At 41.2% G+C, this 26,201-nt stretch overlaps 1 protein-coding gene across 2 annotated transcripts in view; it reads left to right on the plus strand.

Moving 5' to 3' along the window:
• MSN (moesin) overlaps positions 1–23,206 on the plus strand; it is a 38,774-nt gene extending 15,568 nt beyond the window's left edge. The window contains exons 2-14 of one of the 2 annotated variants that reach the window (XM_085230855.1): positions 3,470–3,553; positions 8,517–8,737; positions 10,928–11,023; positions 12,885–13,159; positions 13,571–13,654; positions 14,028–14,174; positions 14,638–14,734; positions 16,089–16,252; positions 16,707–16,837; positions 17,498–17,658; positions 18,147–18,239; positions 18,665–18,898; positions 19,971–23,206. In XM_085230855.1, the coding sequence (XP_085086981.1) occupies positions 8,552–8,737; positions 10,928–11,023; positions 12,885–13,159; positions 13,571–13,654; positions 14,028–14,174; positions 14,638–14,734; positions 16,089–16,252; positions 16,707–16,837; positions 17,498–17,658; positions 18,147–18,239; positions 18,665–18,898; positions 19,971–20,135 (1,833 nt within the window). In that variant the 5' untranslated portion in view covers positions 3,470–3,553; positions 8,517–8,551 and the 3' untranslated portion in view covers positions 20,136–23,206. The remainder of the gene's footprint in view (positions 1–3,469; positions 3,554–8,516; positions 8,738–10,927; positions 11,024–12,884; positions 13,160–13,570; positions 13,655–14,027; positions 14,175–14,637; positions 14,735–16,088; positions 16,253–16,706; positions 16,838–17,497; positions 17,659–18,146; positions 18,240–18,664; positions 18,899–19,970) is intronic. The other variant, XM_085230856.1, reaches the window with a different exon arrangement.
• Positions 23,207–26,201: the final 2,995 nt, after the last annotated feature.

Raw genomic sequence — 26,201 nt, forward strand, 5'->3', positions numbered from 1 at the left:
ACAAATCTGTTGTATATATGCTACAATTATTTGTTGACAGGAAGACAGACCCATGTGTACTGCTTCGTAGGTGCTAGGATATTTAATCTAGGAAAACCTCATTAGATGGTTTAGAAATACAAATCGTAATACAAATGAATCCTGAGTCTTTTCTTGCTTAGAATAAGCATTGATGCAAAATTAAGTTAATGGTTTAAAGTACTTTGGCAGAGTAATTCAAGGGACAAAGCAAGCATAAAAGTCTGAATTATGCTGGGACAGATTATTCTTTCCTCTGATAATCATTTTGTGTACCTCTTGTCTTACTTCTGTGTTAGACAGTACTCAGCTGTATATGCCTTAGCAGAGTGGTTTAACTAAAGATAATATTTTGAATGAATGAGGAGAATGAAGGTGATCGTGCAGTTCCTGGCATTCACTTGCCAGGTAGGTAGTGTGTAGATCAGGTAGGCAGTTTCTGGTGGTTTCTCTCTGAGCTGCAGTCAGAACCCATTAAGCTGAAGTGACCAGGAGTTGGATTGCTGTAGGGCATTGTCTAGAACAAAGCTCCCTCCTTAGTGCTTTTTTCCTTTTTTTTTTTTTTTTTTTTTTTTTTTTTTTTTCCTCCCTCCCCCCATGCTTTAAGAACTGATTTGGATTTCTATAGCAGTACTGAGCAGAAGCAAAACACTCCGGTGAAGCTGCATCTGCTCCGGAGCACTGTCAGGCTTCTTATCTGCTAGCTGGGAATGGAGAACAGTACCTCCCACTGCCTGTAACGGTGGAAACTTCACTTTGTTTTTCCAGTTCACAACAGCTGGCTTAAAAATACAGCTTGGAAGCACATTGGGGTTTGGGGGGAGGGGAGGGGAGAAGAAACTACAAAAACTTTGGATTTTTTTGAGGTGGTGTTACATCCCAGGACATGCTTTCCTCCATTCAGTACTTAAGAGCAGTATGCTATTTGGTAAAACTTTGTGCAGATCAGGGAAGCTAGAATTACCGGGGTGCGGTTCTGTAAAACACATGCCTGTTTCCTGTGGTATTTTTGCTCATGCTGTATTCTAAAAAAGTGTATACTGAAATTGCAAATGCATACACCCTGTTTAAAACTTCTCCTTGAATTTCTACTCATCTTGAACACAGAGAGCTACTATTAGGAAAAAAGTGCATCTCTTATTACTTAATGTACTAACTGAAGGGTGATAACCCATCAGGGAGCTCAAGTATGTTTAACTGAATGACAGTGAAGGAATTTTGCTGATTGTACCATGGAACCTTATTTTGCTGTGCTAACAGAGCTGTGAGTCTTACAAATAATAATGGGTTATGAAATTCACAGAATCATAGAATGGTTTGGGTTGGAAGGGATCTTTAATATCGTCTAGTTCCAACCCCCTGCTATAGGCAGGGGCACCTCCTGTGCTCACAGTTCCATCCAGCCTGGCCTTAATTGTTTCCAGGGAGGGAGCATTTGTAACCTCACTGGGCAATTCTGTGAGGAGGATACTTATTGAGCCAGCTTTATTTTAAAACTTTTAGAGCAGAGCTTAAAAATAATTCAGGCCCAGGTTGCAAAGAGCTGCCATAAATGTTTCTGATTTCTGGTGCTCAGATACTGTGCTCAGATACTTCTGCATTTAATCATGTATGCAGGTGTTGTCAGCCAAGGGTAGCTACTGCATTTTTATCCATTAACAGGAGATCTGAAAGCCGATATATTGTTTTCATGATAGTTGGTATATAAGTGGATTAGGTGAACAGGAGGGGCTTTAAAGCAAACAAACAACAATCTGTTGCTGAATGACTTGTTTAACCCAATGCCTTTTAGACATAGTTTATGGATATCTTTGCTCTTGCTGTATATGTCCTAAGGAAGGCAGATGTAGAAGCTGACACTCCTCTGGTACAGGAAACTGCTTCTAAGTACAAGTAGCAAAACTGGTTTTGAGCTCTCATTCCTAGCAAGCATATCAAACATTTCTGTGCCTGCTCTATCTTTTTAGTCTCTAGTGTCACGTTGTTAACTTAAAGTATAAATGGCAGCTTGAGCTGCTCTGACTAAAACTGTTCACAGCATACCTTTCCAACCCCTGAAAAGTGGGTAAGGTAGGGTAAGAAGGTGGATTACACTGGAGAGCAAATAAATGAGTGTTTAGTGATGTACAGTAAATTGCTGTTGGCAGGGAAGAGAACTGCAAGATAATGCCTGTACACTGGGGTTTCGTGCACTGTGAATCTTGTCTATGTACCTTCACATTTTCAACTTTTGCTCCAACGGAGAAGTGTTAAAACAGTTTTTGTTCTTAAAATCTTTGCAGCTTCTGTATGTTTTTCTTTTTTGGAGTATAAACATGCAAGTAGAAATGAGCTCTCAGAAATCTCGGTATACTTGAAGACTTTACTTGGCCTGGTTAGAAGTTAAGTCATCTGCGTGTCCAGGAGGGAGTATTTCTATATCTAAGAATCTATAAAATATTCTGATAACGTGAAGTTGTAAATGGAATCAGCTATGTTTTAATCAAATATTTGAGATAAGAAACTTCTGCTCCTTATTTCTTAACTTGTTCCCTGAGAACTGTCGGGGAAAGATAAGCAGGTATATTCTTGCTTCTGTAAATTGAAATTACAGTTTTGCTTGCTGCAGTTTCCTTGTCAGTTTCATTTCACATGGAAGCATGACGGTGAGATGCTTGTCACTGGAGTGCATCATATAATATTTCTTCTGAAAGACAATTCATTATCTCATTTCTTACTTTTTTGCTTATGGTGTTTTTAAGAAATTTGACTGCATAGTAAGATGCACCTAAAACATTCGTTCATTGTTTCTAGATCTTTCACCTCCTTGAAAGAACTAGGTGGTAGTATGCACTTACGTAGGGATCATTCTACTGGTTTGTGAAGTGCCTGCTCATACGAGTGTCTTAGTTCAGTGTGCATTCTTTTTGCCTTCACATGTTATTCTAACTTGTTTGCTTTGTATTCGTAGCCCTTGAACTATATCAGGGATTGTGCCTTGTAATCTCCCCAGACATCCATGGAGACTGGAACAATATTGTTCTATTCCTACTACTCTTCTGCAGCAGGTTAAGGTTGTTTTTGCTTCCGGGGACTTCCTTGATATTTATGCTTCGTATGTTCCAAGGTCTGAGACATCTTCGCTTTGTTGACTGATTCCAGGATTTTCTACACTGAGAAATACAACCTCATAAGCTGTAAATGGCCCTCTCATATGTTATCAGTATGTAGATTTGAATGCAAGTTGGATCAGGCAGGATGAACACTAGGACATTTGAAAGCTATGCTCTGTGAGCAAGCTGAAGTGGTGGGTGCTGGGAACACTGGGCTGTCTGGGCAGGTGACTTTATAACTGCTGGCAGTGGAGTTCTTGGAAACCTGGGAATGGGTCTCTGGATGGAGGCAGATGATGTTTTTCATTATTGTGTAGTGTCAGTGCATGTATTATAATGATGTCTCTTCTGTTTTCCAGATCAGTGTGCGTGTTACCACCATGGATGCTGAGCTGGAATTTGCCATCCAGCCCAACACTACAGGGAAACAGCTCTTTGATCAGGTAAGCAATAGAGCTGCAGAAGATCTGAAGTTGACACTGATGTTGTGATTCTGATAACAGTTTCTAAAGGGCTTCAAGTACTAAATGACAGTATGTATAGCAACTTTAAGAGAACTCAAAAAAATATGAAATGACAGCTTTTTTCAAAACTACTTTTTTTTTTTTTTTTTCAGAATGTGTTAGGAGCTATTCTTACTTTCACTGAACTGTATTGGTACTGTAGCTCATAATTTGAGTTGGATAGCAGTAGATATCTGCAGCCACAACTCATGAGATCAATCTTACAGGGCACCTGGTAAGCTACTGTTGCTTGGCTTACTTGCAAACATTGTGTAATTGATTTCAAAGAGAAACTGATGTAAATCAGGAGGGTCTTAGCTGAGGTTTCAAACATTGTTCAACATTGTGCACACAAAGTGATATTGTATGCTCTCAACACAGCTTGAAGGTGATACTAAGAGAAGTTACATAGTGTATTATATTGAGCCTTCATCTAGGTGCTTTAGCCTTCCCCGTCATTCACTGGCTGGGCAAGCTTCTTTCTACTTTCCTCCAAACAGAAGAAGGGAGACGTGCATCCCAAATTTGGAGCAGCTGAAGACAGACTGTAAACTGCAGCTGCTGAAACTTTGACAGGCTCCACTGTGTGTTCCTGCTGTAATCCTGAAGGGCATATCTAGGCAACTGTCTAGCCACTCAAAGCATCTGTGCTGCTAGCAAGTGATGTAGTCTCTTCCTGTAGTCAGTCAAGGCTTTATGAGGACACTGAGGAAAAAAATCAACGGTTTCCTAATCAGAGAAGAATCTGAGCAATAAGTTCATGGCTTGAAGGAAAGTAAAATGAATCTCAGATTCATGACAAGATATGTCAGGTATGGCCATGGCTAGGTAGTACCAGGCATTCTGGGGCCAGCTCTACCCTGAGCCTGTCTTAATAAACAGAGAAACTGAAGAGAAGACCCACCTGCAGAGGTCAGCTATTTCATGTGGGGCCAGAGAGCCTGATTTTTATTAATTAATTTATTTATTTAATGTTTAACCACAAATTGCTACTTTCCTTCATACTCATCTGAATGATTCAAAATTAGATATTATATTGTCCTCTATACCCAGCCCTGGAATGGAGTAAAGTGAGATTCTATGGCTTAACAAAGAGTGCCCTTTTATGATGGGATAGGAAAAAAAAGGCTTTCGAAAAAGTTCTGTGCTGCAGTGTAGTTTCTCAGCTGTTTGCATTTTACTGTGCAGTAGCTGCAGTATATTGAGTCTGGTGTGATCTCAAGACTCTCACAGTTCTTTTGATAGATGGAATTGAGTTCTGGGTTCCATCGAGAATGGAACCAGTTAGTTTATGAAACCTTATTCTATTAAAGCTTACATGATATACTCCTAAATTCATCGAGAGATGAACTGATTTTATTTATTTGTTTGTTTGTTTATTTTGGAGAGGTGCTTCTTCAGTTGGATGCTTCCTGTAATTATTTTTCAACGTGTAATTTTTGGTATTGTCTAAATAAAGCACCAGGTACTAAGAAGTGTTGCTGCTGAAGTCAGTAGTGGTTTAAATCTGTGCATAAATTTTTCAGTCTACTCTAGACCATCTGTAGCTTTTGCCTACTGGACATTCAGTACAAAATAAAACTGTGGTGTGAAACTTGGATTTCAACAGCTTGTCTGTTTTTGTGAAGCTTGTGATCATTTTTCCTGTATGGGAACTTTTCATCTCTTAGTAATTGATTTCACTCCTTTGTGAACAGCTGCATGTGCAGAAGAGAGAATTTGTCCACAGTCAGACTTGCACATCACGGCTAAAAATGCTGGGATAAGGGAGCAAGTGCTTGTATACTGTAGCTGCAGGCTTCTTACTGTTGCATATGCCTTCTTTTCCTTTGTTAAACGTTGTTCTTGTCTTCACTTAGTTAATCTTTAATCCAGTGCTCAGCTTTACCCCCATCATCTCTCTTCATTGCTCTTTAAAACAGATACTTGTTCACTCTTAAGAGGATCTAGGAGAAGTGCAATCTTGTAGCTTATCCAATTGGCTTGTCCTCTTCATAATTTTTTTTATACTTTCATCTGGCATGTATGCGATAGGTTCAAAGTGGCTGAGCTATTTGTGTAGATTAGTTCCTCTAAAGGGCTAGTCCAGAGCTGTTTTCCCTGCCTATGCTACTAGTGGGATCTAAGCAATGATTGCTCTCTGACTAAGATCTGTTCACTCTATCTCAATTTCTATCCTGAGGTGGTCTTTGGTCTCATGCTAGGATCTACAAGAACAAAGTGAGTGTTAATTTCCTAGCTTCCTTGAGCTATGATGTACTCCTGAAATTGCTAATCTAGGTTTTGTGCATGATGCTGAATGTGAAAAAGTGTCTGCCATCATCAGGGTTTTTTTGAGGGTAGAGAGACTTTCTCTACAAAGCAACCTTATGTTTTTGCTACTGCAGTACATTGACCTCCTGGTGTGAAATCTGGCTTCAACTCTTTCACGGAAAAATTTTTAGATATCCTGAATGTTTTTGCCTCAGAGTACCCTTTCGTTTTGAGTGAGTTGTAAGTTCTGAATTAGACAAGAAGCAAACAAGTTTTACCAAGGTTTTTAGCTACACAGCTGTCTCAGTGCACGCTACCGGCTTTGTTCAGCAGTGTTTAGGTAGCAGCAGTGTTTAGGTTCCACCCACCGTGTCTAAAGGTAGAATAAATGTATCTATCCCAACGTAGTGATGACCTACTCTGAATTAGGATTAAAAGGACTTTTTGAAAGCTAGATATCTTCATGAGGAAGAGCAGTTTGATTCTAAAGAGAACGTTCTGCACTAATAATAGGTGAATGGACTTGAAGTAGGGATGCTAGTGCTTCACTCTTTCATGCTTGGCTAAATTCCAAAGTAAACTTATGTACTGTTATCTTCTCTAATCAGATACCTTGGAGCAGAAAAATCCTTATGAATTGATATATAGGGTAGTAACATCATGATTTGTACTAGAGATCTACCTATATCATCCTGCTCCCAATGCTTGTATAGTTGTAGCATTAAATAGCTTATGCTGACAAAACTGTATTAGTTGAGGCAGGAGGACTATACGAGCTTGTCTTCAGCAGCTCTGCTTATGTGTCTCTTAGTGTCAGTTGCTGAACTGCAGTGCATACCAACTCACCAGAAAAGCGAGTAGCTCTGTGAAGGATGAATATGGTCTCTGGCTGTGGTCATTAGATCTTCAACTATTTTGAGCACATCAGTAGTATGAAAGCATACTCCCTTCTTCCATGTACCCAATCAGCTGCACATGGCAGCTTCTCAAATGCTTTTTTTTTCTGATAGTTTTGACCTTGGATTCTTTTGGTTTCTTGTTCTTTCCCCCTTGAAAGCCTCTTATTTCTTCTAGCTTCTTGTAGAGGCATCTTAGCTGCATGCAATACTAGACCTACTGAGTGGTTAGTACAATAGATGGGTGGCATCTCTACCCACTTGATAGGCCTTACGTCAGGTTTTTTTTTTTTGTTTTTTGTTTTTTTAAACAATTGAGTAGTGGTTTCTAAACTGTTTAGTCAGTACTTCTTTTTCCATCCTACAATGAACTCTACTTCTCTGACTGCAGATTTTCTTCTCAATGACTTGCTTTGTGCTCTCTAAGCCTATAGTTGACCACGTAAACTTCAGACTGTTCAGTACTAGCTTTTAGACATCACAGAATCAAGAGATAGTGACCTCAGCATGTCATGCCAGAATAAACCTTCAGAGTAAGCAAAAATACCATCTCTTTCAAGGCAACAGCTGTCCGGAGCTGTGAATTCAAGTACAGTTTAAGGAGGAATGTGACACTAGAAAAACTTTTATTACTTCAGACTGTGACAGCAAGTTGCTGGCCTTCCCGAGACACTTTCCTGGGTATGAGGTCAGCACCTGAAGCAAACAGTGATATCAGTGGCTCTGTTTACTTCTTTAGAGGATAAGTGGCTTGAAGCATTGTAGCTAATCTTGGTCAAAGTGCCATTGCTCTCTTCTCAGATTTTCTGGTTTTTTTTTTTTTTTTTTTTTTTGCATGTTATTAAGAGAGAGTGTCATGTTCACACAGCATCATTCTCTTGGCCTAGTCTAGATTTCACAGGGTTGCTTGGATTACGTTATCTGAAGTTCTGGTAAGGTCAGCTTATACTTTAGAAATATTACCTCTCTTTAAGAGGTGGAGGGAGTGCTTCTGAGATGAATATGTAAACGTGCTGAACTCTCTGAGAAACCTGGTTCCGCAATTGAACTAAGAAGGGGTATTTTTTTTTTTTTTTTTTTTTTCCTTTTATGGATTCTTATTTCTACTCTTCTCTACTCGTGCTTCATTTTGGACATAATGTGCCTGAATACTAGCTGAGCCAACGCTGTATTCAATTTTGAAAAGTAATTGAGAGAAGGCTTCCCCAGTCATGATCATTGCAGGAAATAAAACCAAATAATGCCTGGGCCTGATAAAGATCTTTTGCATTGTCTAATCCATGTCCTAATCAAGGAAGGACACTTGTGCAGTGGCACAGAGGTTTTCAGTGGCAGTGAAAGCAGGATAATTAGGTGACATTTATCTGCAAAGTGCCTCTTTTACTAAATTAAATTTATACTATGGCATATTAAACTGCAGATGTGACAGATTAGCCAGGTCAGAGCTAGTCCAGCAATATTGTTTGCAAGCAGATTTCTCTCAAAAATACTTGATGTGCCTCTCGTGGCCTTTTCATCTTTGGAAAGGACAACAGGTGGTGTTCAAGACATATGTAGTGTTGTGGATGCTTTGTCCTTTGAAGCAGGAACTTGAAATGTCTTTTTTGCTTAAATACTTCGCTTTTGTCTTTGTGTAGATATTGCTCTCATGCTGGATCTGCACTTGTTTCCATGTGTGGTGTATTTCCTCCAAAATCATCTAGTCCAAATATCTACCTACCACTAATATTTCACTATTAAACCATGTCTCTTAGAACAACATTTAAGTGTTTCTTGAACGCCGCCAGAGATGGTAACTCAACCGCCTCCCTGGACAGAGCCTGATCCTGTGCCTGACCACGCTTTTAGAGAAGAAATTTTTCCTAATAACCAGCCTGAATCTCTCCTGGTGCAACTTGAGGACATTCTCTCTAGTCCTGTTGCAACTTATGTGAGAGAAGAGGCCGACCCCCACCTCGACACAACCTCCTTTCAGGTACTTTCTTCTTTCAGGTAGAGAGCTGTAAGGTTTCCCCTGAGCCTCCTCTTCTCCAGACAATTTTCCTAGGCTGAGAACTATAGCAATCTTGAACAGTCATCCTCATGCTAAAATGTACATTTAAGAGGTCTACTTGTGGCCCTCCTTCTACTGTGGGACAGCTCTTAATGGCAAGAACAATAGCTGGGAACGAGACTGGTACTTGTGGAGGGGGGAGGTGAGAAGGCCACGCAGACCTGAAAAAAGTGGAGTTTTCCTGTAGAAAACTTTTTAGTTCATGATAGTTTTGCTTTCAAGATTGAACCAAATATCCTGTTAAAGCTGAGGTGGAAAGGACTGTCACTTGATAGAGGCTACCATCATCTACCTTTACTTTCAGGATGAAGGCTGAATGGTACAGATCCATGCTCAGACTAACAAGCCACGATGTGCCTTGCTTTACATTTCACATAATTCCTAGAGGAGGAATTGCAATGCATCTTAGTTTGATTCGGTAGCCAAGTGAGGCTGTGAAGTTCTTGTGTGTGCGTGCTGTGCTGTCTCCCCCTCTCTTCTGTCCAGACCATTGTTGTCAGTGCGTTGCTGTGCAGACTTCTGCTGTGGAATAAAAGTCCTTTTGTGCGAGGCCTCAGTGTGATGCCATTCAGTTCCTTGCTGGCAGTTCAGCTTATTGAATTCCCAGGCTTAAGCTGCAGACAAATGAAAGTGAAGCAAGCAGACGCAAACAACAGTGGGGGTGAGCCTCCATTCCATTCAAATGTTAATATTGCAGAGAACAAAGCTTTTCTTAGGCTCTAGGACAGCCTGTCTTCCTCTCTTTCTACCAAGAGTTTTTGGTACATACAGCAAAATCGAATGCTTTTCTGAAAGCCTCCTTAGCTGGATGCATCCTACTATGTTACATGTGCAAAGTGAAGGCTTATCAGACCCACATCCTTTGTTTAATGTGTTATTTAGGCCAGTTCTCCATATTCAGGCAAGGACAGGCTGAATAATTTCATGGACTTGAAGAATCATGTGTACAGTCTATGCGGCCTTGTGCTTTTGTGTGTGTGTGTGTATGCGTGCACGTGTGTGTTTCTAATAGCATACAGCTGCTGAAAGCTCTCCGATATTTTATTTTTTTTTCCTGCCATGATGCTATTTCTGTAAAGCCAGCAGAAATGTCTGATCCAAGCCCTAAATAATAGAACTAGTAGTATGTTTGCAGGGACCCTCCGTCCTTAATTTTGTGGCTCAGCAAAACTGGACTCCACATAAAAGAGAATAGAGCACATCTTTAGGAATCAGCAAGGAAGTAACTTAACAGAAATTAGAGAATTAGAGAAACATCATGTAAAACATGGGACAAGGCAGGACTAAATCTACCTCAACTATTTGTCAAATCCTTTAGCATCTGCAGGAGGAAAGCTGCAAGCAAGGGTGGGTAGTGTTGAAAAGCAGTTCTCCAGGTACAGTGTTAGACCTAAAGATAAGTGTTTTATCCTTTCTTCTCCTTTGTCTAGTAGTGGAGGTTAAAGGTAGTTGCCCTGTTTGCAGGCATAAGATCGACTCTAGGGTGTCCAGGAGGGATGTGAAGGAATTTCAGTTTTTAGACTGAATGAACCCTATAGCAGGTGTGTCTTGGACTTGCCAGAGTACAAAGTGATGGCCTTGTGCTGGTGAACTTGCTTTATAAAGGAACCTCTCTCTCTCCTTTCTACTAGCATTATATTGCAGTAGTCTTGCCCTCCCCCATGATGCTCTTTTTTTTTTTTTTTTTGGTTACCATATTTTCGTAAAGCTGCCTTAACTATATTTATGTAACACTTGTGACCTGCTAGAGACATGACTAAGGAGAGAGTTTCTATACCATCATAGATATTTCCTATTGAGGTTCTTACCTGCTACACCTGACAGATCCATTGCATTGTATTTTGGCTATAAAAGTTGGCTTGTAAGTGGCTAATCAATATGGTATCTGATTTTAAGTATCAACAAATCTTAAGGATATGGGGGAGAGAGATGCTTCCCACATGGAATTCCTCAGGTGCTCTGTCATCTGTGTACGAGCACACTGTCAGGGGTGGCAGAATGCTAGGGCACTGCTTGTCTCTGTGCTCATCTGAACTTACCTCTGACAGGTTTTCTGCTACCAGTGAGATCAGCCTGTCTGGCTATGGCTCTTGCTAATTATCTTTATTGCAGGTTGTCAAGACAATTGGTCTAAGAGAAGTCTGGTTCTTTGGACTCCAGTATCAAGATACAAAGGGATTCTCAACGTGGCTCAAATTAAATAAAAAGGTATGTTTGCTTCAACCTCTCATTTGTCTGGGGTTCCCTTCTGTTGGAGGACAGGAGCAGACTCTGTACTTCTATCAGGGATCTTGCTTCTCTGCAGACATGAAGTTACAGCAAGATTAGTGAGTTCATACCACCTTCCTTCAATTGTTAGAGTCATAGAAAGGCATAAAAGGGACCTTAAAAATCATCTAGTTTCAACCCAAGACTGCCACTCACCAGATCAGACTGGCCAGACCCCACACAGCCTGGCCTCAGTCACCTCTAGGGATGGGGCACCCACAACTCTTATAGGCAGCCTGTGCCAGTGCCTCACCATATCATTTGTAAAAACAAAACAAAATGAACAACAACAAAAAAAACCCACCGCCACCAACAAAAACAAACAAACCAAAAAAACTATAACAAAACCTGCTAGTATAATCTAAATATCTCATGTTTTATTTTAAAACCATTTCCCCTTGTCCTATTGAACCACATAAATAGGAGCAAGAATTATTTTTTATAAGCTCCCTTTAAGTACTGGAAGGCTGCAGTGAGGTCTCTCCGAAGCTTTCTCTTCTTCAGACTGAACAAGCGTATCTTCTTCAACCTTTCCTCTTAGGAGAGATGCTTCAGTCCTCTGATAATCTCTGTCGCCCTCTTCTGAACCTTCTCCAGCAGCTCCATGTCTTTGTTGTGCTGGGGGCTCCAGGCCTGGACACAGTGTTCCAGATGGGGCCTTGAGAGGACAGAGCTGAGAGGGTTAATCCCCTCTCTAACCCCGATCCTCTCTCTAGCCCAGGATACCACTGGCCTTCTGGGCTGCAAGTACCCACTGTTGGCTCGTGTCAAGCTTTTTGTCCACCAGAAGCCCCAAGTCCTTCTCCATGGGGCTGCTCTCAGTAAAGTTCTTCTCCCAGTCTGTACACATAATTGGGATTGCCCCAGTGCACCTGACCTTGTTGAACCTCTTTAGGTTCACATGGTCCTACTTTTCAAGTTTGACCAGATCACTTTGGATGGCATTCCTTCCTTATGATCAGCCTTCAGCCTTTATGTACAGTTCCATCAGGATCCTGGGATGTGTGTCATTGGGCCCTATAGATCTGTACGCATTAGTCTCATAAGGCAGTCTCAAACTTGCTGTTATGCTACAGCAGGAGGAATTTTACTCCTTCAACTCTCATCTAGAGCTTTAAGGGCATGAGAGATGTGGGAAGCCTGTGAAGACACGGAGAGTTTCATACAAACATGCAGAAGAACTTTACAATAGGGATGATGGAGCACTGGAGCAGGTTTCCCAGACAAGCTGTGGAGCCTCCTTCTATGGAGATATTCAAGTGTGTCTGGGTGCCTACTGGTGTGACCTGTTGTAGGGAACTTGCTTCAGTGGTTGGAGGAGGGTGGTCCCTTCCAACCCCTGCGATTCTGTTAAGATTGAAGCCAAGAACTGTTGAGTACCTCAGCTTTCTCATGACTGTTGCAATTTCTTCCTTCTCATTTATCGCTCTCCTTGACCATTGTCTTCTGATCAGTGTAGAATCTCTTGTTATTTTTCCACATCCTTTGCCAAGGTCAATTCCGTCTGTGGCCTGACTTTCCTGATCTCATCTATGCATGTCTGGACAGCATCCTCATATTCTTCCCAGGTCACACATCCCTATTCCCATCATACAGTCAATCTTCCCCAGTCTGCAAGATCTGTTAACCGCCCTTGTAACTGTTAATGTGATGCTCATGTGAGCATCTTGCCCATCCATATTTGTGTTGCAAATGTGGATTTGTGTTTCTAATGCATGCTTGTCTTCTCTTCCTGAGCATTAACCCTGCTCACTTTCATCTGACATGTTAGCTATAAAATCTGATAACTCTTTTGCTCCAGGTAACAGCACAGGATGTACGCAAGGAAAGCCCTCTTCTTTTCAAATTCCGAGCCAAGTTCTACCCAGAAGATGTGGCAGAAGAGCTGATCCAGGACATCACACAGCGCCTATTCTTCCTCCAAGTGAAAGAGGCAATTCTGAATGATGACATTTACTGTCCTCCAGAAACAGCTGTCCTACTGGCTTCCTATGCTGTCCAGTCCAAGTACGGAGACTTCAATAAAGAAGTGCACAAGTCTGGTTACCTTGCTAGCGACAAACTACTCCCGCAAAGGTATGAGAATTTGTTCAGTTTTAGAACATCTTTGCGCTAAAAAGTTTGGAATTTTTTTGGAGTCTTAACCAGAGAATTCATAATAAAATATAGCCTCGTGCATCTCTTAAAGATCCTATTGCTGCTGAGGAAATTGTAGTTGGAAGTAGTTGGAGAAGCTCCAAAAAAGCCTGATAATGTAATGGTACAAGGAGAAACATAGCTGAATACAGCTTGTTGTTTGTCAGAAGCCTTGAATACTCTACTGATGTGTCTCTGCCTAGCCTTATAAATCCATATTTCTGGAAATGTTTTTTGAGTTGGGAGCTGTGATGTCCATGGAGTATTCAATGAAGCGTTGTTCTGGACTGATGTGGTGGTGTGTGCATAAATGCAGTGGCTGGTCTCAAAAATCCAATGTATTCTTTCTAGAGTTCTGGAGCAACACAAGCTTAACAAGGACCAGTGGGAGGAGAGGATCCAGGTGTGGCATGAAGAACATCGAGGAATGATTAGGTAACTGGTGCATGTGAAACTGCTGTATTTAGAATAGTGTGATACATGCTAGTGTATAATGTATGAAGTCATGTATGAAGTCACACAGTAATCTGTAGCTTGCTCCAGCATGAGTTAGCATTCATCAGGTTATTCTACTGAGAGTAGCTAGGCCAACGTGCCTCTGACCTTGCTAGTCCATGTAACTGGCTGACGTTAGTTGGTAAAAACAAAGCTGAACTTGCGGAGCTTGTTCACTTCTATATTCAAGGATGATTCTTGGAATCTTTGGCTAGTCTATTGCTGCTCTATCTGTGTAGATAATCAGCACCTTCTTGATCAAATGGCTTATTGACTCGAGAAATAATATCTGCTTTCTTTTTGCATGATACAGAGAAGATGCTGTCTTGGAGTACCTAAAAATTGCACAAGATTTGGAAATGTATGGTGTGAACTACTTCAGCATTAAAAACAAAAAGGGCTCAGAACTCTGGCTAGGTGTAGACGCTCTTGGACTCAACATTTATGAGCAGAATGACAGGTAATAAATCCACTCTCCTCATCACTGACTTCATCTCCTTTCCAGTGTAAGGATGTAAGGATAGTTAAAAGTAATCTGTTAATCTGCTCTGATATTTTGCTCTTATACTGGACTCTGCTGCTTATGTGTCATTCTTGGTTGTATTTTGCTAGAATGCACCATAAAATGTGCTGCTTAGGAGCAAAACCAATGAGACACTCAAATCTTACCAAGCTAGTTTTACCTGTATCCTTTGTCTTCCTGATGTGGATGCATTCTTCAGATATTCTCCATTTAATCAATCAGGATTGGAAAATTGCTCCCTCGTTCATTTATCTGATCAATTCTATTTGCTCATTCCAGTCAACCTGAGAGTACTGAAATATCATGAGGGCAGCTTTTTCAGAATTTTGATCTTTATGTTGTAATTCAGGAGTTTGAAATGACTTCGGACTTTTATCTCCTCTGTTTTCTGCTTCTGCAGGCTAACGCCAAAAATTGGATTCCCTTGGAGTGAGATCAGAAATATTTCTTTCAATGACAAGAAGTTTGTAATCAAGCCTATTGACAAGAAAGCACCAGTAAGAAGCAACAGCCGTATTAAAGCTTTTGAACTTTCAGTTTCTTCTTAGATGAATTGTAGAATGATTTGGTTTGGAATTGATCTGGAAGGTCATCCAATTCCACCCTGCTGCTGTGGTCAAGGTTGCCCTCCCACCAGATCAGGCTGCCCAGGTCCCATCCAGCCTGGCCTCCAGGGATGAGGCACCTACACTTTTCTGGACAGTCTGTGTCAGGGCTTAACCACCCTTTGAGAAAAAGGATTTCCTTCTAGCATCTAAACCAAATCCTCCCTCTTTTAGTTTAAAGCCATTCCCCCTTGTCCCATTGCTATTAGATCATGTAAAATGAATGATCAGTTGTCTGTGTTTTTACTTTTTTTAGTCATAAATAATATTTTTATCAGTAACATCAGCAGTTGCTTAAGTAGTTCTCTACTACCTTTTTGGGGCAGTATGCCAAGAATGTACTGAACAGCAACAACAGGGGATAGATGGAAATTGGTTCTGGCTGGGAAGGGAGGCATTTGCTCAGTGTAACCTTATGCTATCCAAAGTCAGTGAGAGAGAGGCTTTTTGCTTAGGGTTTCTGGTTCTCCTACAACCAATCTAATTCTCTGATACGATTAGGGATCTGAAGCACCTGTGCTAACTGTTGTATGCTTCCACTGATTTTTGTAGCGTGGAATCATCTTTCACCATGTTTTAATTTATTTGAAGCTAAAGCTTCACATCATTTTGTAGGGTGCACTGGGTACATTTTTTCCTTACATTTTTTAAATGAACATTATTTAATTTAGTTTACTCTTTAAGGCCTGTTAATATCCTGTGTCAGCTGATACCTTCTGTTCTTCTGGTTATTCTTGTTTTTTTGGCTGCTTGGAAGCATATTCTTGCTGCTGTTTTTGTTTTAACAGAGTTAAGTTATTTTTCCTTTAGAACATAATTTTTAACACTGTGGCATAAGAGAAAAACTTACACATGATGTGGATGACCAGATTTAAAGAACTAAGTGGTAATAAAGGTGGAAGAAGGCACAGCCTCAATGTTCCTAGTAAACTAACTCATGATTGATTGTATTTCTAATGAAACAATAGAGCCAAGCTGCTACATACTCTGTGTACTATGAATGCTTTACGATGATACCGAGTAGGCTGTAACAGGAAGTTGGGCAATTCTGCCCTGTGTCAATTTATCATCTTGAAATTCACTCCTGAAAGATGGAGGTCTGATTACTACCAGCAGTGAATTAGACACTGATCAGAAATGCTGGCTAGCAGTATTAGAAAGTTGAGAGTTTTGGTGTGTATTGCGTACATAGAGGGTTTACTACGCTGAAGGAACAATTTTAATGCTGCCTTTTTCTTTTCCCAAGGACTTCGTATTCTATGCCCCTCGGTTACGGATTAACAAACGAATCTTGGCACTTTGTATGGGAAACCATGAGCTCTACATGCGCAGACGTAAACCAGACACCATTGAGGTGCAGCAGATGAAAGCACAGGCTCGAGAAGAGAAGCATCAGAAACAGATGGAGAGGTTTGTGCAAGGTTCTGAGTAACCTGGACTTGGTTGGTCACTCCACAGTAGCATCATGTGCTAGATAGAAGTGCTGGCAGCATGCTTACTAACCTGCTTGAGCCAAGAACAGGGCAGACTTCAGTATATCTAATGAGATGATGTAAGTAGCTCTCAGGTGTGGTTCACCACCACTTTCTTGGAATTAAATGTGTGCCCTTCTATTTGAAAGGACTAATCTGGTCTTGATATAAGGATCTTCTGCTAGTAGCATTACTATTACGAACTTCCACTAAGGTGAATGCCAGCAAAGCAAGCTTTTTGTTTCTTCACTTCACTTTAAAAGCAGCACATATGGAGTAAAAATCATCAGCTAAGTGATCTAGTGCATTTCTCTTGTGTGCTTATAGTTACACTAGGAAGAGCTACTACAGCTGTAAATTATAAATTGCATTACGACTTTCCCCATTATCAGAGCCCTGCTGGAGAATGAGAAGAAGAAGAGGGAATTGGCAGAAAAAGAGAAGGAGAAGATTGAACGTGAGAAGGAGGAGCTGATGGAAAAACTCAAGCAAATTGAGGAGCAAACCAAGAAAGCTCAGCAAGGTAATATGAAATACTCCAGTATTCCATTAGAAGCACAGTCTGGGTAGTCTGAATGAGAAGGATTCAAATAGTAAAGCTAGGAGCATCTCTGATCCATTCAGATTCCAGTATTGTGTGCTGGCCAATGTGTTAGGGCCCTAGTTTAACCTTTTAAAGCTGAATGCAACTCTGTAGACGCGGATACTCTGAAGTATGGCTTGTATTAAAGAGGTGGGTGGCAGCCAAGCTGCCTCTCTGGCAGCTAGATTGTCTTTCAGTTGTCCACATGCCAGCTGGAAGCTTTATCTTAGCACATCTGTAGAGGAAAGAGTCAGAAAGTGTAGCAAGGATCATATCAGCCAGTACCCTAGCTTTTACAACCTAGTTGCTTGGCCAGCATTATGATGCAGTGCCCAATTGAAATGTAGCATGCTTTTCTGTCTTTAAGGATGTCGTTTTGAGACGGGTACTTCCCACAAATCAATCAGGCAAGTAATGTGCTGGCTTGCAGGTCTAGTTCTTCATCTTCAATCTCCATTTGCAATGTAAAGAGGAGGAAAGGGCATAGTTGCTTGAGTTCTCTCTAAAGGAAAGATTTCATCCAGGAGGTAGGGATAAAGGCAGCCTCCTATTACCTTCTTTGCTTTATTTCTCTTCAAATGTACTCTGCTATTCCTTCAGAACTGGAAGAACAGACCCGCAGAGCCATGGAGCTGGAACAGGAAAGAAAGCGAGCTCAGGAGGAAGCAGAAAAACTGGCTAAAGAACGAAGAGAAGCAGAAGAGGCAAAGGAAGCCCTGCTGAAAGCATCCCATGATCAACAAAAAACCCAGGAACAACTGGTGAGTGGGTTTGCTGAAAGTCCGGTAGCACAGTGACATTGTAGGGGACTTTCTAAGGTCATAGAACAAATTAAGCTATGAATATAGTGAAAAAGTATATTTTAGTTCTTAAGGATAGACATTAAAGAAGATGAATTAATATTTAAATATGCATGTTTGTATCTATTTGTGCAGTAGATTGAGACTGATTTTTTTTTTTTCCTTACAATAGTATCTGATGCTGAGAACAGATCTCATTAGATCTCATTAATTGCTTTCCTTGGTTTGGGTTCAAAGATGTGAGTACTATAGCTGTGTTTGGAGGAGGAAAAAAACCCTCAACAAAACCCTTTCCTTTTTTTCCCATGCATCATTTAGATATCAGTGGGACTGAAGTATCCTCCTTACAAGGAAGATATTAGAGATACTGTTTTTATTCAGAACTTGGACTAATGCTTCATTTTGCAAGTACTTCTCTTTTGTCCCCACTAAAAGTCTTTCCTTTGCAGGCTGCTGAAATGGCAGAACTCACAGCTAGGATCACACAGCTGGAATTGGCCAGGCAGAAAAAAGAGAGTGAGGCCCAGGAGTGGCAGCAGAAGGTAAAGTAGAATCTGAAGTAGGAGCAGTAATTTCTGTGGGTTAAATTTCATTTTGTTTTGTAACCTAAACTACTACACTAGAATACTGTCACTAGACGAGATGTCTGCAAGCTGAGGCTGTTGCAAATATGCAGCTTTATGTTTTTTTTGTTTTGTTTTTTTCTCGTAAAATGTGTGCTGCATTCTAACTCTAGCTTGGAATTGTTTGATTAAGCCTATAGGTCATTTTCCATGAATTATAACCATTCCTTAAATCTCTATGTGCAAGCCAGCAGAAAATATTACGAGTGATTGTGGCTGAGTAGTTTTGGAACACAGCACTTCAGTGTGCAAGAGATGTAGGGCTCTTAAGTACTATTTTTGTGTGCTTCTGCAAGAAGTTACATCTGAGTTGCACAGACTAAGTGTGGTCTGTCTTACTGCAGGCACAAATGGTGCAGGAGGACCTAGAAAAAACCAAAGAGGAGCTGAAGACTGCCATGAGCACTCCTCATGTCACTGAGCCAATGCACTCTGAGAATGAGCATGATGATGAGCAGGATGAAAATGCAGCAGAAGCCAGTGCTGAGCTTCGATCAGAGGCCACCATCAAGGACCGCAGCGAGGAGCAGCGGACCACTGAAGCAGAGAAAAATGAACGAGTGCAGAAACACTTGAAGGTAAGAAGTTTGCAGCCGAGTGTATGTACATGGGCATTGCTTCTATTCTTTTTGTAATTGTGACTGTGAGGTTTTACAGGTATTCCTTAAAAAGGAAGGAAAAAAAGAAGGGAGTAGTGAATAGTGAGTGAGGGAAAAGGCGATCATGACTTCATTGGATTGCTGCTTACCATTAGGGAAAAGGGCAGAACTTGTCTCCAGTTCATTTCTATTTCATTGGAAATAGCGAAGTCTTTTCAAGCAATGCCAAGAGGCAGCATCTGTGAGATGGAGTATGCTTGTGTGAGTCTTGCCAGCTACCTGACAGCTGTTCAGAGTCCAGCTGAAATGAATTGGAGGGCTTGGTTGAGTTCTTATCCTACAGCTGGCTGTAACTGTCCTGTCTGAATGGGTTGCACTGCAAAATGCTGACAGTAGCCTGCTACAGCTCAGCATGGGGGGGGGGGTTAGAAATGTTGCACCTCCTTCTCATAAGGAATTCCACCCTTCTGGTATTGATGCTTAGAAAGTGGTGGTAGCTCATTTTTTTGTAGTTTTTTTTTTTTTTTTTTTAATGTCTGCTGGCTGCATGGCTTGGAACAGACTTGGCTTGTTTTGCATCATGCTGCGTTGATCACGCACAGGTAGAGTGATAGAGGTGTCCTCTGTCATGCACAACACATTTCTTCTGTGGTAGAAGGCTAGTAGTTGCTTGATTTCTTCCTGGCAATCTTTAAGTCTTCAGGTGTTTCTCCACTGGACTTTCTCCTTCCTGTGAAGTAAATTAGTGACAGTCTTTCTCACTGTGCTAGACAAAGATAAGTAAGGTGGAAGCACCTCGCGGTATACTATTTTCAAATGTGGAGGAAAAATATTTGCAACTTTCACACACTTGTTTAGGTTGGAAAGGATCTCTTGAGATCATCTAGTCTCACTATTCTGCTCAAGAAGGCTCAGCTGGAGCAGGTTGCCCAAGACAGTGTACAGTTGAATTTATCTGTTTCCTGTGTAGGAGGATTAACAAGGAACTTCCTTGCCTGGCATTGAGGTTCTGGCTTGCCTAACCCATTGCTGTCTTTGTCCCCTTCACTAGGCTCTTTCCTCAGAGTTGGCAAACGCTCGGGATGAAACCAAGAAGACGGCCAATGATATGATCCACGCTGAGAACATGCGGCTGGGCCGAGACAAGTACAAGACCCTCCGTCAGATTCGGCAGGGCAACACCAAGCAGCGCATTGATGAGTTTGAGTCCATGTAAACTCTCCCCTGCACTTGCCGCTCTGCAGTCCCTTCTCCTTCTTTCTCATCCTCTCCCATCACTCACTCATAATCGTGCTGTGCTGGAACCACTACAGAAGAGCGACCATGGTCTTATTTATAGAGTTTTTGGTAAATGCTGGAGTTCGGCGACAGAAGAAAGAATGACATTTGCGTATTCCTGGGTAGCTTGGGAAAGCTAACTTGTATTAGGGCAAATCTGAAATTCTATGACTTTGGGTAAAGTCATACCGCATTTAGTTTGTTTTGCTTACTGAAATGGCTGTATAACTGTCCTCTCTCATTGAGTAGGGAGGCCAGCAGATACTTTCACTGAACTATAAAAAGTGCTAACAGTTTGACATTGTGCCTTCCTACTAACTTGCACAAGCTTCAGTATTAAGCTTTGAGGCCAGGATCTAAATTTTTGACATCATTAAGGGTCTGAATCACGTAGTTGAGATAGATAACCTGGAGTTTGGGAAGAAGGGTTGGAGGTAGAATGTGGACATACTTTCCAAAAGACCAAAGCTTTTGTCCTTTAAATGTAAGCAGACCAAACAGAATCTGTGGCATTCCTGCTGGTGTTACCTTATGTTGTTTAAAGATGAAACATGAAATTTCCTAATCACAAGGAGGCCTTTGAAATATTTTCACTGGTGTGGGATGTGTTGGAGCCTTGACTTCCAGGCTTTCCAAAATAAGTTTTCCTCTGGGTAAATGGCTTAAATGGCTTTGTTTGCTGTTGTTTTGTCTGACTTGAATGTAACTAGTGAGGCAGAGATAGCTAAAGAACACTGCCTTTCATCTTGAGGTCACCACTGAAAATGGAAAGGGGTAAGCAGAAATGTAAACAACTGAAAACTCCCATGACTGTATTTCTTTTGCTGAACCAGTACATTTCTAGTCAGGTGAGGTGATTTAGTTTTTTCCATGAGGCCTTTTTGGCATGTAGTCATTGGTGCCTTATGACTGTATAGATCTACTGTAGCTCAGATGTCTTTGTTTAAAATAGATACGTTCATAAAAAGTGAAGAACAACCGAGGACCAAAACTATTTTGTATCTGGGTCATGTAGAAACAAAACTGCAGCTGTGTCTTCCTGGCTTCCAGCAGCATTTGAAGGGAGAGGGTCATGAGATTTGTCCAATTGTTGCCTTAATCTTCACTAGCATTTTGCCAGATTCCTGGCTCTATTGTGTGTGTGTGTTTTTCTCCAGAAGGACGCTTTGCCCCTTTGTAGTTTCTAGTTCAGAGGGTTCTGTCTCTTAGGAGGAGGACAGTGGTGGCTGTGGGGAGACTTGTCCTGTGTTAATTGTTGTAATTGCTTTCCATCCGTTCCTACTCATGCTGCGGCTACCCAGAGTCATCCTTGTCACTTCTGGGGAGGGAACAGCCATGTATCTCAGGTTGAATTGAATTTAGCCTTGATCCTTTGTAGAAGGAAATGTCGACCCTTGGAAGAGGCCTCTTAACGATGGATTCCCTCTACAATGGTGTCTTCATTTGCTTTGCCCTCCTTGGAACAGCTTGTTCCTATAGAAAGTGGGGCTAGCCTATGATTTATTTTCTTGCCTAATGTGATTCTAAATTTTTCTCAGTTTTGTAGATACCCTCTTTATCTGCATGGTATCACTGCTCGTGATGATTCACATCTGAATGCTGAAGTGTTTTCAGCTCCTATTATTATAAGCAAAGGAGGAGTGTGCCAAAAAAGAAATGTCCACATCAGTGTTAACAAACTGCAGTATTTCCTCAACAATTCCTTGGGCTGCTAGAAACAACCTCACCAGTGTTGTACTTTTTTGGAAGCAATACATGTCTGTGAGTAAATCCATGGGAACACCAATCAACCAAACCATGGTTAGAAGTTTAGTGTGCTATTTCTGAACATCCTGATTAGTCGTATGGGAGCCCCCTTTATCCTCCTGGACAGAACATGGGAACGCAGGAAGCTTTTGGCTGACCAAAAACATATGCTCCAGTGCTTTGAAAGTCACAAATGAAAGATTGCAGTTAAACTTGTCAGAACTGATTTGCATATTTCTGTACTGAAGGGTTATTGGCACTGACTCTATGAGAGTCTCGTCACTGGTGGAGCAGACAACCATTACACTTCTCTTCTGGTGCTTTAAAGCTGGTTCTCAGCACTTCTGCACTGTCCATGGCAACTATTGGTGCATTTGCAGGGAAATAAAGCCCTTATTACATTAAAACTGTTTCCTAACGATCTGATATATAGTGCCTGAAATATGTGTTCGAATAATAAAACAGTGAACCTTTCTGTTCTGGTGTGTCACACAACACTGCTGAATTCGTGTTACGATGCTGGCATATCTTGTTTATAGGGTTTGGTTTTTTCTTAAGTCATTTTAGCTCCAGTTGGTCCAATATAGGAATAGAACGGCCTGTGCCAGTGACCTGACCTCCCTCTTTGTAGTTGTTTCAGCTATGCCTTCTTCTTAAGCAGTATTATATTCCAGTGATATCTAATGATATTTGATTTCAATACTTCTAGCTATGCACAATTAGAAAATATTAGTCGTGGGATGGAGGATGTGTTTATGGTCCCCTTCCCTTGGAAATGTATACTGTATTATAAAGAAATGATATTTTGCAAGAAAACTAATGTAAGAAGCTTTCAGTATTACAGTGAGATTTGTAGGCATGTTTTTTAATTTTTATTTTTCAGATTTGTTTTTCTTTCTTTCCATGTCCCAATTCAAATGGATAACTACTCCTCAGGTGGATGGAGGGAGGGAAGAAGAAATACCCTATCAAATGTTTGCCTGGCTTGATTTATCTCTCTCCTTTTCTTTTTTTTTTCCTTTCTTTCTTTCTTTTTTTTTTTTTTTTTTGTTGTTGCTGTAAATTATTATTTTTTTTTGACCAGCCTTTTTACTGGATTATAATAAAACACATTTTCTTAGGGTTATGTAGTAATTCATGGATCCATGTGGTTATCTGTAAAGAGACCCTTGATATTAAAGCATTTTTTTTTCCTGTTTGGAGGAGTTGTTAAAATCCATACCCTGTTCTTCCTACAGTGCCAATAAAGTTTAGAGAAATTCAGCAGATGGTGTCTGGATGATTGCTTAAAGTTTGCTTTGGGTCTAGCAATGTGCTTCCTAGTTAGACTTCTGGCACATGATCCATAGAAGGTCAGTCTGAGTGTAAGTTTTAATTTAATGGAGGGTAAATTTGTATCACGTTTAACTTTTAAACTTCCCCAGCAAGAGAAGGAAAAACTGTTTCAGGAATTTGCCAGTGGAATACCTGGTGTGCAGGGCTGTGCCCAGACCCTCAAGGAATCTAGCAACAGGTGAGTTTGTAAGAAGGTAGCCAGCCTTGGCGTTGCTGCATGTCTTGAACTTGCGTCTGTCTGAGTCTGGCCCTTTACCATTGATTACAACCTCATTTGTTTCACAACTACTTTGCTCTGGCTTTCTTTCTGTTTCCTAAGGTTGCAAGACAGGGCCCAGTGATGGAGGAATATGGCCGCTGCCAACTTTCTGCTGATGAACTGTTTGATCTTAGTTTTGTCTGCTTTTCATGCGGTTGTTAAGAAGGCCTTTGCATAACCTCTGTCTCCTGCTTGCTGCACTGTAAAATAAGGCAAGAGATCTAATAAAAACCTGTTGTTACTCAGATTTGCTATTGTAGGAGAAACTTGAACTTGTCTGAAACAAAATGTGTAGTGTGGAGCAGTGGAAACTTCTGAAATCTGTATTGGCTTTGGCATAGATACAGTTTTTGTAGGATGGTCTTCCTCATTCCTTTCAGGATTCAAATAAACCCAAACACAAGACTAGATGAACTGTGATGACTACCTAAACACTACTGTAGTGCATTCTTCAAGAGAAAACATGCTGATCTGTAAATGCAGCTCTCACAAATGAGTTTCTATCATTTACTGCACTTGCTTATAGGTGGGCAATACTTTCTCACTTACGTTTATGTTTCTGGAGGATCTGGAGACTCCAAAATAGTGTGAAGCTGCATCAGGGTTAGCTATTAGGAAAGGGTTCTTCACCTGAAGGTATTCAGGCATGGAACAGGCTCCCCAGGGCAGAGTTCATGGGCCCCAAGCTGCCAGAGCTCAAGGTGCATTTAGACACTGCTCTCAGATGCAGGGTTGGAATTTTGGATGGAACCAGGGCTTGGACTCAGCGATCCCTTTGGGTCACTTCAAAGATGTTCTGTGATTCAGTGATCTTCCTAGTCTATCTTTAAACAGGTTGAGATACTAAACTGAACTTATTCCCATGTTTCTCATCTCAGCTGACCTGGGAAGCTTCAGACTTCATGAATCTTGCTACAGTGGCTCTTCATTGAGAAGATGCATCTATTAGCTGTGTTCCAACATCTTGCAATGCTCAATTATGCAATATGTTAAGCATACACAGTTGTGTGGCAACTGCTTGAAAATCACGAAGACAGAATATCTCCTACTGAGGAAGCACAGAATAACAGGTACAACTAGTTTTCTCCGTGCCATTCAGTGTGACTGCTCTGCTGAGTGCAGGTTCTTAGCTATGTATAACTCAGTCCTCAGCATGCAGTGTAATTAACTTACACCAGCCTGTAATCGGAACATGTGGCAGCTGGCAGAGAACAGTGTAATTCATCTGTGACTGATGTCAGCACAGAACTGCTGCATAGCCATATGCAAGTTGACTCCATGTGTGATGTCATATATTTCCTTGCAGGAAAATCAGCTCATCTCTAAGAGAAGGATCTAGGCTACAGTGCATATTCAGAGTTAGGCTAAGGCTAGCTATTGTCTTGTAGGTTTGCATCTTGTGGACGATGATGCAGGTCGCTGCTACAGAGCAATGGTTGGATGCACATCTTGTTCGGTGTGATAGCTCCCTCAAAGCTACTAGTAATTTTAGGATGGATATTCTCAAACAGCAGGATGAGGCTATTCCAGAGAACAGAGAATCAAATGAGGAGGAGAAAGGAAAGAATAAGGTGAGTCTGAATAAAGGAGTTTTCTAAGTGCCTTCCAGGAGCATCTTTTGAGAAGCTGTTTCCTCTGTGTAAGTGTTAACACCACTCTTACAGCTTTCTAGTGAGCAGAGTTAGTTGGAAAATTACAAATCCCTGTCACTGTTATTGCCTCTGATTGTGCTCTTTTCGAGAAATACGAATCAGGGTTGCTCTCCAATCAAGAGGGAGGGTCAAGGGAATGTGGAATATCCTGCTCTTGACTTGGAAGGTTACAGAGAAGCTTGTCTATACTCCACATGCAGACGTAGTGCCCTCCCATTCATCTCTGAAGCATCCTTGACTGACTAAAGGAGAAGCAACTGTAGCTGCAAATAAAGACCTTGCCTGGGCACTGTAACTTGGTGTGGCCTTCACCCAGCCAGGCAGCAGCTGCACTGCCAGAGAGGTGGCTGTTGTCAAGGAGCTCTGTTAAAAGTTCATTTTGCTTCCCTGTTGCAGCATTAGTTCATCTCTGATGATAGCACTGTTGCCCTCTTGCTTCCAGTGGTGAAAATTTGTCCCTTGATTCATTTGTTTTCAGCAATTCTAAGGTTGCTGAACACCTAGAGAAAGGCCAGAGCAAGAAAATGGTAGTCTTGTTTGACAGATACAGAGATTGAGGCATGTTTAAAGCCTTCCCCCTAACTCTTTGGCCCCTACTAGTCAGTGCTTTCAAAGACTTGAGCTCACTTGATGCAAGTACTTTGTAGGATTGGGTTCAGAACATCAGTTTTGGGGCAGCCCTCTTTGCCTGGTCCTGTGGGCTTGGAGAAAGCAGAACAAGTACAATTTGTCCTGTTTGCTTATAGAACACAATACAGAGGGTGATGTGTTTATTCCAAGGTAGAACAGAGTTTGTGGCTGAGTCTAGTGGCTCGTTTCATGGAAATCAGTTCAGATTTCTTGCACTACCTTCATGTGTTCAGACAACCTGCCCTTCTCATAAACCTCCAAACAATAACGGAACCAATTCTCTACTGGGACAGAATGCTGGACTTCAGCTTTTTCATGACTCATTGAGCTGTTTGCTCAGTTCCTTTCTTCTGTCTGGACTTCTTTTGAGTTCCACTGTTAA

This window comes from Meleagris gallopavo, chromosome 9 (assembly GCF_905368555.1).
Source record: "Meleagris gallopavo chromosome 9, MGAL_WU_HG_1.1, whole genome shotgun sequence".
Lineage (NCBI taxonomy): Eukaryota > Metazoa > Chordata > Aves > Galliformes > Phasianidae > Meleagris > Meleagris gallopavo.